Source organism: Malania oleifera, chromosome 9, assembly GCF_029873635.1.
Source record: "Malania oleifera isolate guangnan ecotype guangnan chromosome 9, ASM2987363v1, whole genome shotgun sequence".
In the NCBI taxonomy this organism is placed as follows: Eukaryota; Viridiplantae; Streptophyta; class Magnoliopsida; order Santalales; family Ximeniaceae; genus Malania; species Malania oleifera.
In genome coordinates, this window is record NC_080425.1 from 57,004,114 (window position 1) to 57,018,476 (window position 14,363).

Here is a 14,363-nt window from a genome sequence, read left to right on the forward strand (position 1 = left end):
AAGCATATACACAACCTACACACTGAAATAAGAATAAAGGTTAATTTGAATTTTGAACAACATAAATCTTGTGCTGATATACATTGCATGTTGAAAGAATTTTCAAAGGGTGATATGGTTATACAATCTGTATTCATTTTGAATAGATTCCTGTAGGAAAGGTGAGGAAGTTACATGCTAACAAGATGGATCATTTCAAAATTTTAAAGAAAATTGGTTCTAATGCTTACATGCTTAATATTCCTGCTTATTTTAGCATAAACAATGTTTTTAATGTTGAAAATCTAACCCCATTCCTTGTAGCATCTTCATTTGTGGAACCTTCAAATTCTAACCTTGTAGGTGACCCCACTCTATTTTCCAGTCCTCTTGAACCTGAAAAACTGAAATTGCCTTTGCCTCTACCCGTACCCATGCCCAAGAACCTTGATGTAATCTTGGATGACAAGAAAAATTCCACACAAGCAGGGTCATACCAGAAGTACTTGGTCAAGTGGAGAGGTGAGCCACTTCTTGAAAGGAGCTGGAATTTTAAGGAAAACCTCCTTCATCTTAACCTAGAATGTTACTCCCAGTTCTTCACCTTTGATTCTTCGGAGAAGAATTCTTTTGGGCTCGGGAGAGATGATGGAGACCAGCATGCCCTACCTATGTCATTTTCGGATGTTGTGACATGTCGACGGCCTCCCGATATCCACATTTCCTTTGTTGACATGATGACACGTGGACGACCTCGTGATGTCCACATCGGTTCATAATTGTTTATAGATTTTGAATGGATTATTTGAAGACTTGTTTTGAAGATGTTTCAATGTGAGAAAGACCCGAGTAGAGATGCCGAAATAAGTCCAAGTTCAAGACCCATGTGGGGCCCACATGGTCTTGTGGGCCCCACACGGCTCCATTGGGCCCATACGAATTGGGCCTCTCTTTGACTTTTGTTTTTATTTAAATTGTAAACATGCAAGAAAACTTGCTTGCATGTGTATGTTAGGAAATTGTGTATGTCTAGTGAGTTGGAGTTTTAGTAAGTTGTGCTTAGTATTTATTGTGTCTAGAAAGTTGGAGCATTTATTGTGTTAGTAACTTGTAAGAATAATTAATGTGTCAAGTAAGTTGGTGTCTTTATTATTTGTGTCTCCCATGCTTGTGTGGGAATTGTTAGTTGTTTAATGTCTTTGTCCCCCCATGCTAGCTAAGCTAATTAATGCTTTGTCCCTCCATGCTAGCTATATATATACCCCTTCATTTTAAGAACTATGTAGAGAGAGAAAAGTATTGATATTGAAAGAAAATTCTTTTGTTGAAGCTTGTTAAGCTTTGTCCAATCCTTGTGATTGTGTAGTGAGAGGTTACGTCGTTCTCCTCGGAGATTAGGTGGTGAGAGACCACTATTCTATCCAGCGACTCCATCCCTATCCCACCTTCATGACTTCGCTCCATCACCCACACTGCCATCACCAAGTTACACCCCAAGGCCACCAATCCATCATTTCATTTGCTGTATACATATCCATATTTCAAAGTGTGCACGAAGAACTTTAGACGAGTTCTAACTATCCTCCAACGCATCCACAAGGCCACATCTCAGCATACACCTCACGGCTATCTATCCTCCACTCCATTGCTGCATTAGTCTTGGTAGATCAAAGGACATACGGTGTGATCCAGCTGCGTGTTGGGCAACATCTAGCATCCATTGAAACTCTTGAATATTGTCAAGTCAACCATCATTTTGTTGGTAAATTCATCATTCATATTACAAACAGCAGTTCCACTTCCCCTTCATTACATTGCTGCGTTTGTCTTGGTGTTTTAAGGCTTGTTCCAAGGAATTTTCTGGCATGGTCTAAGACTTGTGTTGAACAACGTCAAGTCATCCAAACAATTCTCTTGGTAATTTTAGTACTTGTGTTTGAATCTTTGCTATCTATTGTAAACCCTTGCTTATATTGAAGCCTTTGCTGGAAATATGAAATTCCATATTTGATAAGCCCTTTGAATCCATAGATTGCAATATTGATACTTACTAGTTTAAAATCAATTGTGGGAATATTGCTTGCTAACAATAGAACTTAAATTCTTGAAATTTTGAATAACATATTTGTTGCATATAACTTGATTCCTTGTGAAAGGACTCTTGGGACTTATTTCAGAACAACATCATACACCCTTTAAAAATCCCAAAACATGTGAAATGTCCTTTGGTTTATTGTGTTTATGTTCGGATAATTAAATTCTTAATTTAAAGTGTATTGAATGTATGTGCTTGTGAGGGTTGAACCGTAGGACATAGGCCACCCTTCCCTGTCCTACATCATAAACTCTGAAGGGCTTTCTATCTTCCTTAAATGCCCACTCATTATGATCAATGCCAAAATTTTCAACAATTATTTTCCTTTGAAGGTGCTCCCTTTCCAACCTAATCCTCTAGAGCCCTTTTCCAAGGAGGGTTGTGTTAACCAAGGCAAGGGACTAATGACTCAAGCTGACCACCTAAAATGGTTATTCAATGACCCCCAACTTAACTAAATGATACTTGAAGTCCTCTCCAGTACTTACTAGAGGAATTTATTTTGTTTATCTCCCAGCTTTCTTGGCCGCAAAATGTTAGATGAGAAGTAGGGAATTATAGTGTCCTGGAAGGTTTGAGAGCCCAGATCATGGAGTCAATTGGTGACGAAAGGGAAGGCAGGTGAAGGAGAAGGCTGTGAAAGCAAGTACCAACAAGGAAAGAAAGATACTACGGATGGGATAGGTGATATGTGCATTTGATGTGGGGTTGAGCTCATGTCGAAGATTGCAGGGGAGCCGATGCTAGAAGATTTCTGGCCAAAGGTGCATGTTCATATTGCTCAGGCAGTTGGGCAAGCTGATACTGAAATGGTGGCTAGGGTTTTGGATGATGGTGCAACTCCAGTTGAGGCGGCTAGGGTTACGGTAGAGGCGAAGGAAGTTTGGTCTGGGCTGTTTGGTTCTTGTATTGGATTTGTGAAATTTAATGGAAAAAGGAGGGGCCTCATTTTTATATAAAATGGGCTTATTAATTGAACAGGCCCATAATTTGTAAGGCCCTATTTTGGATGGTCAATCTTAAGTAGAAGGAAGATTGGGCCATTCATAAGGGCCCTATTTTGGAGAGCCAGCCTAAGGGAAAGGAGGATTGGGGCAATTATAATGTGCTGGCCCAAGATGCCCAATTTTGAAGCCCCAATACACAGGTGGAGAATATAGGGAAGAAGGATTATCACCCATTTGTAAATGAAGGCCAAATATCTCTCTAGTTCCCCAATATTCAAGTGGAACAGGTCATATTGTGGAGTAGTTAGGCTGCTCAATTTTGGAAAAGTTTCTTGACAACAATAAGGAAATAACTATAAGTGTTAAAAATGGTGGAAGATACTGGTTTTGCAGAGGGGCGAGAGGATGCTGCAGCAAAGGTTTATAAAGGTGATGGTGTTTTGGGTAGGTTATCTGATGCCTTAGACATTAAGGAAAAGGGATCTGAAGTCCCAAGGTTTATACTCATTGGAAGATTGTGCAGATAGGTGCGGAAATGAAAAAGTTGTTCTAAGACAAGAGAAAGCATTTTGGTGAGGTTGTGCCAAATCTTTTAAAGAGAAATTTAGAAGGAGAGTTAGGTATTGTGGAATACATAAATGCTAAGAAAAAATTGGAAATTCTTGTGGTAGGGTTAGCAAAGGAAAGGAGGTAATGAAATGGGGGGATTTATCAGATCATGAAAGCGATGGTCTTAGTCAGTTTGATCGTGGTGGGGATTTAGTGTTGGATGAAATTAGGGAACAATGTGGATATGTTCCTGACTCCAGTGATGTTTTAGGGGACTTATCATATGTACATTCATCCCCTTTGGAAGGATTGGAGTGGGTCTATATTTGAAATTGATGATTTGGTTAATGAGCTGCAGCACTAGGACGGTATTTTATCAACACCAGTGAAGGAGATTTCAAGGAAGGATTTAGAAGTTCAAGGTCTTATGTCCAAATTGGATTTAAAGTTTTGTGATCCTGGGAGAAATGATGCATGCTTTGATGGTTGCAAAAACAGAGCTAAAAAGGGTCAAATGGAGTTAGCTAACTTGAAGTGTTCAGTGAATTATGAAGGAAAAGGTTGAAGAGGGGGTTCCTTGTTTAATAATTAAATTAATTTTTTTTAATTTTATTTTATTTTATGGCGTGGACTTCTTGTCCTATTTTGTTGTAATTTCTCTTTATCTATCTAATATACCTTCTTTTAGTATCAATATCAAAAAACAATGTGCTCCCAAACATCTTTGCCTTTTAACTTGGCCACAAGAGTGAGTCCTAAGTAGTTCACTGTAAAGGTTCACAAATTGCAACCCAAAATGCCAGCCAAGAACCTGCCATTGGCTAATACCCAGCGGGGATAAGTTTCCTCTTGCCCAAGTTAACTCTAACTGAGGTTGAGGATTTGATTGGCCCTCTGCCCCACAGAAGACGATGATATCATCTGCAAGAGAAGATCAGAACTGTCAGTTCCCTGGCTGCTCTTCCTACCTTGAGCCTTGTAATGAGACCTTATCGCTTAGCTATTTTGAAGGCAAAAACTGAGAACTTTCATAACATATGATGAAAGAAGAAGAGACAAAAGGTTCTCTGTGAGCACTTTTTGTTCTAATTTTTTTTTTTTTTACTGTAAATGACTCTCTCGTAATAAAAATGTTTATGTATTATTGAAAAACATCCTCTTATTTTGCTTTCTTCACCTTTTTCTGACACCACCTTCATGTCTTTGCACTTTTTAAGTAACTGCCCTTCATATAGGACTTTGCTTTTTGTTACCGCAAATTAATTTTTATGCATAAGATTTTGTATATTGTTCTGGTGGCTAATGATATAAAGCATTTTTTCGATACATTTATTTTCTATTATGTAATGGAGTTATTAATTATCCACCTTATTCTTCCAAAAAAGAAAAAAATCCATCCTGGACTGGAATTTGTTCTCTCAAAAGTTCCTCATCAATTGTTAGAGATTATTAATTTGTTTATTTATTGTCAGCGGATCGACGGTATTAAAATTTTGGTTGTTTTTGGCTCCTTGGCATCTGCTTAGGGCAGGGGCAGCATGTTCTACTCATGTACAATTTTTTCTTTAAATTAAATCTTCACAATAATGGCAATACAAAATGAAGAAAATGTCAGTTTATCATTAGAATCTGCTAGATTATTTCATTGATGAAACATATATGAATAATAAAGTAAATGTGTATTGCCATTGCCCAAGAAGGGAAAAGAAAGCAACTGGTGCGAAGTGCCTTTGTTATTAGACCTATTTAATATACAGATGCTGTTTAAGTTGCATGCAGGAGCAATCCTGGGCAGATTTTACAAGTTACAAGAATTTACTCTGGTTGATTAATTTCTTTTCAGGATCAAGCATTTTATTTATTTTCCATATTTTATGTTTCATTAGTGCAGTTTATATGAACCTTTTTGCTTGGGTTTATGTCTTCTTAGTTCTGAATATGTTGGTATGCTGTATGACTTGCAGATTTTGGTTTCTAACAATTTGAATGCCATGTTTGCAACTGGTGCATTTGCTATTCCAACGTCACTTTACTTTTTGCTCAAGGTAATTACATATGCCAAACTTCTATGCCTTTTTAGATTTTAAATAGTATGTACGCTACATTCTCTGTATTTGATACCATGTCAATTGAGAGAAAATTATTACAAAGATGCAATTAAAAGTATTTATTCATTAATGCTTGTTCAGAAAATCTTGTTGTAAGTAAAACTACACTCGGTTGAAACTAGATCTAGTTTTGAGATTGTAGATCTAGTTTTAAGATTGTACATGTCAACATGAAGTGTTCTTTGTTTCATGCTAGTAGGAGGGGAATATTTAATCCACCTGCCTAGTTCAATACTTGGCATTGTGCATTCATTTAGGAGATGATTTCTTAATTATATTCGAGTCTTGTTAGATATAATAGTTATATAACAGCTAATGGTCACAATTATTAAAATTTTAATAATGTAACTTACAAAAGGTCCTACTTGTTAAGAAATAATGGTACAGCAATTGCACTCATGTATGCCTGCATGCAAGCATATACAGTTGGTCACACATGTACAATCACACACATTGTATGCATGTGCACCTGAACGCATGCATGCACGTGTATACACATGCATTTTGTAGATGCGCACAAACACATGCATGTACACACACACACACACACACACAGACAGCACCAGGGTCACAGGCACATTAACATGCTTACACATGAAAATGTATGTGCGCTCATCCTTGTGCTTGCATGCGACACGTGTGTGTATATGTGCACATACAGTGTAATAATATGCACATGTACACATCAGCAAATGAATGCATATTCATGCATGAATACACCAGGCTGAACTGTAAACAGAGTTCATTTTTGGTTTTTGGTTTAATTGACAATTTTTTTTTATAGTGGAAACAAAAAAAATTTCTCACAAATTTTCTTTTTAATTCCTTATATGTAGTGAAATTAGATAGGGTGATCCATTTTCCCCTTTTCTGTTTGTTTTAGTAGCCAATGTGTTGAGTAGGATGGTGGATAGGGCCGTGGATAGGGGCATGGTGAAAGGGTTGGAAGTGGAGAGAGAGGGAGTGGTGGTTTTCATCTTCAGTTTGCATATGATACTATTTTCCTTTTGGAAGATCACAGCCCTTCTTTCAGCTGTGTTGTGGGTATCCTCAAAGTCTTTGAGAGAATTTTGGGGCTTAAAGTAAATATGGGAAATAGTGGTTTAGAAAATATTTATGTGCCTATTGATTGAGTTAGGGAGTGGTCTTTTTTGTTGTGGGATGTGGTATTTTGGAGTGGCCTTCGACTTATTTAGGGGTCCCTTTGGGGTCAATCCTAGATGTGCAGAGTTTTGGAATCCATTTGTGGAGAGAGTGGCTAAGAGGCTCGATGATTGGAAAGGAGCACTTTTTTCCTTAGGGGGTAGAATCACCCTTATCTAGGCCTGTTTATATAGCGTCCCATTATCTTATTTTTCTATTTTAGGATTTGAGTGGGGATTGCTTAGAAGATTGAGAAAATCATGAGGAATTTCTTGTGGTTCAAAGTCGGGGGTTTTAGGGATCGTTTAGTAAGGTAGGATGAGGGTTTGTAGGTCTAAATTGGAGAGAGTGCTAAATCTTGGAAATTTGATGTCTAAAAACATTGCTCTTTTAGCTAAGTGGTTATGGCATGTTCCCCTAGAAGATCACTCCCTTTGGTATAGTCTGATAATATGGTTTGGGTGAGAATGGGTGGGGTACCATTGTTAGTTTGTTATGTTCATCAGAGAGCCCATGAAGTTCGACTTCTCAAATTGATCCCCTTTTTTATGCCTCACATTGAATTTGTGGTGGGGATGGGTTCTCTGATTTGAGTTTGGAAGGATCCATGGTTGGGGAATGATATTCTAGCCACATCTTTTCCTCGTCTCTATTTTTTTGGGGCATGATAGTATGTTTTCTTTCTTTGTGGTTGACTCAGGTAGCCCTCTAGTTTCATGGAACTTTCATTTCAAAAGATCTTCTAACGATATAGAGCTGTTGGATTCAACTAGGGATACTTGGGGTTCGGTTTTGGATCCTTTAGAGGTGTATTCTTGTACATCATTTTTTGAGTTTTTGACCCAGTCAAATTCTTGTTTTCTCTTATTCATTTATTCGGAAGGAAAAAGCTCCCCAAAAAATGAAGATTTTCATGACTGTTTGTGCTTAATAAAATCAATACAAATAACTTGTTGCAAATCAAGAGGCCTTTGAAGGTGTTTTCTCCAAATGTTTGCGTGCTATGTTATTTGAATTTTGAAATGATACGTCATCTGTTTTTACTCTGAGTGTGGTTGGAGAATATGAAGTAATATAATTGGTGTGATGGGAGAATCTTGGTTTTGCTTGGCCTTGGTAAAGCAACTGTTGTCTATATTTCTTTTGAGGCATTTGGTAGAAGGAAGGAGAGGGTCGCACTTTGGAAATGAGGCATTTTTACAGTATTGTGGGGATTATAGTTGGAGCGTAATGCACGGATTTTTTTCATGGAGAAAATTGAATTGGCAGCTGGTGTGGGAGAAGGTTCATTACCTGGCCTCTTTATGATGTGTTGCTTTCAGTTGCTTTAAGGGAGTTAGTTTTTCAAAGGTTCAGCAATAATGGAGGAATCTTATGCTTTGAAGACCCTTGGATGGGAAATGCACCATTTTCTACTTCTTTCCCTAGTCTATTTTATCTAAATTTTGAACAAAATAAAGCCATTTCTCTTTATGTCGGTGAATTGAGTAGTCCGTCGGTTTCCTGTAATCTTCATTTTATGAGACCTTTGAATGATAGGTAGATGGTGGTATGGTCATCTTTGTTATCTTTATAGAGTGGGAGTAATCTTTCTTCGAGGAGGGACGTTTGTTCTTGGTCTTTGGACCAATCAAGTGTGTTTTCTTGCAAATATTTTTTTTGAATTTTTGATTCAACAAGTACAAATATAAATGGTGTGCAGGTGCATGCAAAAAGATTTGATATATGAAGCTTGTCCTTTGATATTGAAAATTTCAAAAATGTCCAAAAAGTTTCAGGCAAAGCTTCAGAATTCTAAAATGTCCAAAAAGATTTGAGCAAAGCTTCCTCATACAGACATGCATGCATGCATACATACATACATAGGTATATATATATATATATATATATATATATATATATATATATATATATATATAGTGTGCGGGTGCGTGCATGTGGATATGCTAAAATTTGGGGGTAAAACTCCGCCTTTTTAAATATAGAATGATATAGATTCACTTTCTCTTGATCTATTGCAATTGAATCGTTTCTCACTTATTTTATGACTTCATCTCATGTTAGAGATTCACATTTTGGTGCATGCTTCCTGTTGTGATATGGATCGTATAATAAAGATGCATAGCGGAATAAACAACAACTAGTAAATGTAAATAACACACACACAACCAGAATAAGATCAACACAAAGATGTACGTAGTTCGGCAAAGCCTTCATCCACGGAAGCAATGACACACAAATTTCACTAAGGAAATCAAAATGTACACAATACACTTCTCTAATGATCATATATCACATCTCAAAATTTGCCCAGATGACATATATAGAAGTTCCTCGGAGGTTTCCCCCCGTTTGCCCAACCACCCAACGTTCAAAAATTCAAAATTCAGAAAAAATGCTGCAGCCCAGGCGCCTCTCGTTGACGAGACCAAGAAGACCCTTCGTCAACGAATATAAGGCTCTCGTCGACGATGCCAGAAAACTGAAAAATTCCTGCTCTCGGTAATTATTCGTCGACGAGTTTCAGAACCTTTGTTGGCGAACCTCTGCTATTCCCTCGTTGACGAGCATAGTCTCCTCGTCAACGAGTCCTATTGTGCTGCCCCCCTTCATGTTTTTCCTCCTTCCTTCTTTGCTTATAAAAACAGAAGTATAAGAGCCATAAATAACAATCTCCACCTTGGCGATTATACGCCCTTTAGGAGAATCTCAAAAACATGAGTTGTTTCTCTTTGAACTTAAAAACGCTTGGTTGGGTATGTCTCCCTTCTATCACTTGGAGACATGGAGTAAGTCCAAGTAATGCTTGAACTTCTCTGAAGTAACTAATTTGGTAAGAATATCTGCTGCATTATCAGATATGTGAACTTTCCCCAACACAAGTTCACCCGAAACAATCAATTCCCGAACTCTGGGGAACCTCACATCAATATGCTTGGTCCTAGCATGATATACCTGATTTTTTGCCACGTAAATGGCACTCTGAGTATCACAATGCATCACCACACCATCTTGCTATAACCCCAGCTCTCTGACTAAACCAGTAAGCCATAAGGCTTCCTTTAGAGCTTCGGCAACTGCCATGTACTCCGCCTCAGTCGTGGACAATGCAACCAGAGGCTGTACCATGGATCTCCAACATACTGGTCCTCCTATAAGAGTAAACACATATCTCGTTGTAGACCTTCTGTCATCCATATCTCCGGCATAATCTGCATCAACAAACCCCATAACTGAAGGACAACCCTGTTGCTTGCCAAACATGACGCCATATCCCGATGTACCCCGCAAGTATCTGAGTATTCATTTAACGGCTTCCCAATGCTGCCTTCCTGGATTAGAGAGGAACTTGCTCACCACGCTTACCGCATGAGCCAAATCTGGCCTCGTACATACCATGGCATACATTAAACTCCCCACAGCACTAGCATAGTGGATCTTTGACATGTCCCGGATTTCCTCATCTGAACTTGGATAATCTGTAGTAGACAACTTGAAATGATTCGCTAGAGGTGTACGCACCGGTCTTGCATCAGCCATGCTAAACCTCTCCAACACCTTTTGCACATAACCGCCCCGGGATAACCATAATCTCCTTGCAGTCCTGTTTCGGCGAATCTCCATCCAAAGTATTTTCTTGGCTGAACTAAGATCATGTCAAATTTCTTATGCAACAGGTCCTTTAACTGATTCACCTCAGTTAAATCTCTTGTAGCTATCAACATGTCATCGACGTACAATAACAAGAAAACAAGAGAACCATCCTCAAGTTTATTCACATAAATGCAACAATCATACTCACATTGTTTGTAGCCAATCTTCATCATGTACGAATCAAACTGTTTATACCATTGCCTTGGATACTGTTTCAGCCCGTAAAGAGATTTCTCCAACCTGTAAACAAAATTTTCTTTTCCTGGTTCAATGAATCCCTCCGGCTATACCATGTAGATTTGTTCCTCCAAGTCACCAAGAAGAAACGCCGTCTTCACATCCATTTGTTCCAAATGAAGATCGTAATAAGCTACCAACCCCAACACAACTCTGATAGAAGTATGTAGGATCACTGGAGAAAATATCTCATCATAATCTATCCCCTTCTTTTGTGAGTATCCTTTTACCACCAACCGTGCCTTGAATTTCTCTCATTCCTTTTCTGAAATTGCCTTCTTCTTCCTATACACCCATTTGCAACCTATCGGTCTCTTCCCATCTAGAAGCTTCATCAAATCCCAAGTTAGGTTCTTATGTAATGATTCCATCTCCTCAATCATCGCTCTCATCCGCCTATCTTTCTTCTGACCGTGCACTGCCTTTTGAAAAGAAGTTGGATCGTTGCAACAGGTAAGGAAAGCATAAGATACTAGTTCATCAAAACCATACCTTGATGGAGGCCTAATAGTGCGTCCAGATCTCCGTATAGGAATATCGTCGACTTGCCGGTTTCCCGAGCTAGAGCTCCCTGCAATCACGGGACCATGATCATTTTCGTTGCCCTAAGCTTCCAACTCCACCTGCACAACATGTTCATCACTGCCTCAGCTTTCTGGCTCATGTTTCTGTTAATCAAACTCTTGAGTATGTTTCACCATAGCCTTCTCATCAAAGACTATATCTCTACTGATCATCACTTTGTTTGCCACTAGGTCCCACAACTTATACCTCTTCACACCATCTAGATATCCCAAGAAGAAGCAAGGACGAGACTTCGGGTCAAGCTTAGACCTCTCCTTACTAGACACGTGGACATAGGCTGGACACCCAAATGCCTTCAATTCGGAGTAGTCTATTGCATTTCTTGTCCAAACATCTTCCACCACTTTACCCACTAATGATGCCCTTGGTGATCGATTAACCAGAAAACAAGCCATACTAACTGCCCCGGCCCAGAAGTTCTTCGGTAGCCCTGCATTCAATCTGAGACACCGAACCCTATCAGCAAGAGTCTAGTTCATCCGTTTTGCCACACCATTTTGCTGAGGTGTCTGGTGAACTGTAAAACGTCTCTTGATGCCCTGCTCCGCACAAAACTCCATAAACTGAGAATCAGCGTACTCGGTCTCATTATCCGATCTTAAATATTTAATTCTCCTCCTTGTCAAGTTTTCCACTTCAGCCTTCCAAATCTTAAACTTGGCAAACATACTAGATTTGTGACGCATGAAGTAAATCCAAACCTTCCGTGAGTAATCATCAATGAAATTCACATAGTACACATGTCCACCCTTTGATGCAACTCTAATTGGGCCCCAAACATCTGAATGTACAAAGTCAAGAATTCCTTTCGTCTTGTGAGTAGCTTATCTAAATTTTGCCCTGTTCTGTTTTCCAAGAACACAAAATCTGCAGAATTCCAACTGACATGATTTTAAACCTTTCAACAATTTTCTCTTATGTAGTTCTTTCATGCCATGTTCACCCATATGCCCAAGACGCATATGCCACAAAACAGTCTCATCTAATTCAGCATCCACGATTGCAACTCCACCTACAATGGTAGTTCCCAGCAACGTGTAAATATTCCCATCCAGTTTCTTCCCTTTCATCACAGTCAGATTACCTTTCCATATCGTCAAGACTCCACCTTTGGACTTGTAATTAAAGCCATTACAATCCAAAGTACCAAGAGATATCATACTCTTTCTCAACTCAAGTATATGTTTACATTACACAATGTTCTTACAGCACCCTCAAACATCTTTATCTTTACATTTCCTATGCCAATGATATTGCAAGAAGCATCATTACCCATAAGAACTAATCCAGAATTTACTAACCTGTAAGTGTTGAACCACTTCTTATTTGGAGTCATGTGATAAAAACATGCCAAGTCAAGTATCCAAGAGTCCGTTAAATTATTTGACTCCGCTAAAACTGATAGAACATCACCATTTGTTGAATCCTCTTCTTGAACAACATTCACAAATTTAGAAATCCCCTCATGCTTCTTAGCATTTCCTTTCTTCCGATCCGGACACTCCGGTTTCACATGCCCCTTTTTACCACATTTATAACACTGGATTTCTTTCTTCTTCTTGGATTGATTCCGGGATTTCTGATTAGACCCAATTTTAAACTTTCCTTTGCCTTACTCATTACTGCCCTTTACCACAAGTCCTTCTTCTTCATCACATATTTTCAACCTTTGATGAAAATTTAACAAGACACTTGTTACTTCTTCCAAATCAAGTGTTTCTTTTCCCTACGTAAGAGTGGTCACAAGATTTTCGTAGGTATGAGTCGAAGACAAAGAATTTAACAGCATCAAAGCCTTATCATCCTCATCAAACTTCACATCAACTCTCATAAGATCACTTATGATTTGATTAAACGCATTGATGTGTTGATCTTGACTAGATCCTTATACCATCTTAAGCCAATATAAACGCTGCTTAAGAAAAAGTTTGTTATTGAGGGATTTAGACATGTACCGACTTTCAAACTTTCGCCAGATAGCCACTGGAGAATCTTTCTCCATCACCCGATAGAGAACTTCGTCGGCCAAACACAAGCGTATTGTCGACGCTGCCTTTGCTTTCAAATCTACCCATGTTGTCTCATCCATTCCTTCCGGTTGAGTATCAAGCAGTGCTTTAGCCATTCCTTGTTGTACTAGAATATCGATCACTCTCCTCTGCCATAAACTGCAATTTCTAGTTCCATCAAATTTGATAATGTCAAATCTTGCAGAAGACGATCCCAATGCCATAGCAACAATCGCTCTGATACCAATTTGTTGTGATATGGATCGTATAATAAAATGCATAGCAGAATAAACAACAAGAAGTAAATGTAAATAACACACACACAATTAGAACAAGATCAACACAAAGATTTACATGGTTCGGCAAAGCCTACATCCACGGAAGCAATGACACAAATTTCACTGAGGAAATCAAAATGTACACAATACACTTCTCTAATGATCATATATCACATCTCAAAATATGCCCAGATGACATATATAGAAGTTCCTTGGAGGTTTCCCCCCGTTTGCCCAACCACCCAACGTTTGAAAATTCAAAATTCAGAAAAACTGCCGCAGCCCAGGCGCCTCTCGTCTACGAGACCAAGAAGACCCTTCGTCGATGAACACAGGGCCTCGTCAACGAGACCAAGAAGCCAGAAAACTGAAAAGTTCCTGCTCGGTAATTATTTGTCGACGAGCTTCAGAACCTTTGTCGACGAACCTTTGCTGTTCCCTCGTCAACGAGTCTTGCTGTGGTGCCCCCTTCATGTTTTTCCTCCTTCCTTCTTTGCTTATAAAAAACATAAGTATAAGAGCCATAAATAACACTTCCTTTCACAAAAGAGCATATATTAAAATTTATTACTGTTAGTCACAGAAGAGAGAGAGGGAGGACTGGTCTTGTATGTGAGATCGTTTGAGAAGGGGAAAATTTCAACAGCACTTCCTCTCAATATTTCTTTGTGCTGTACAAGAAAGGAATTTATGTATAGCAATCTTGTTTCAAGTTGGAGCATATATATTATCATTATGTGCCAGCTCTTACAAATTTAACTCACTTTAGAAACCCCATA

The 14,363-nt window shown here is 38.7% G+C and overlaps 1 protein-coding gene across 1 annotated transcript in view; it reads left to right on the top strand.

The window, feature by feature from the left end:
• The window catches only part of LOC131163697 (chaperone protein dnaJ 13), a 93,203-nt gene that overhangs the window by 56,585 nt on the left and 22,255 nt on the right, over window positions 1-14,363 (top strand). The window contains exon 9 of the mRNA XM_058120374.1: window positions 5,535-5,615. Coding sequence (XP_057976357.1) covers window positions 5,535-5,615 — 81 coding nt within the window. The remainder of the gene's footprint in view (window positions 1-5,534; window positions 5,616-14,363) is intronic.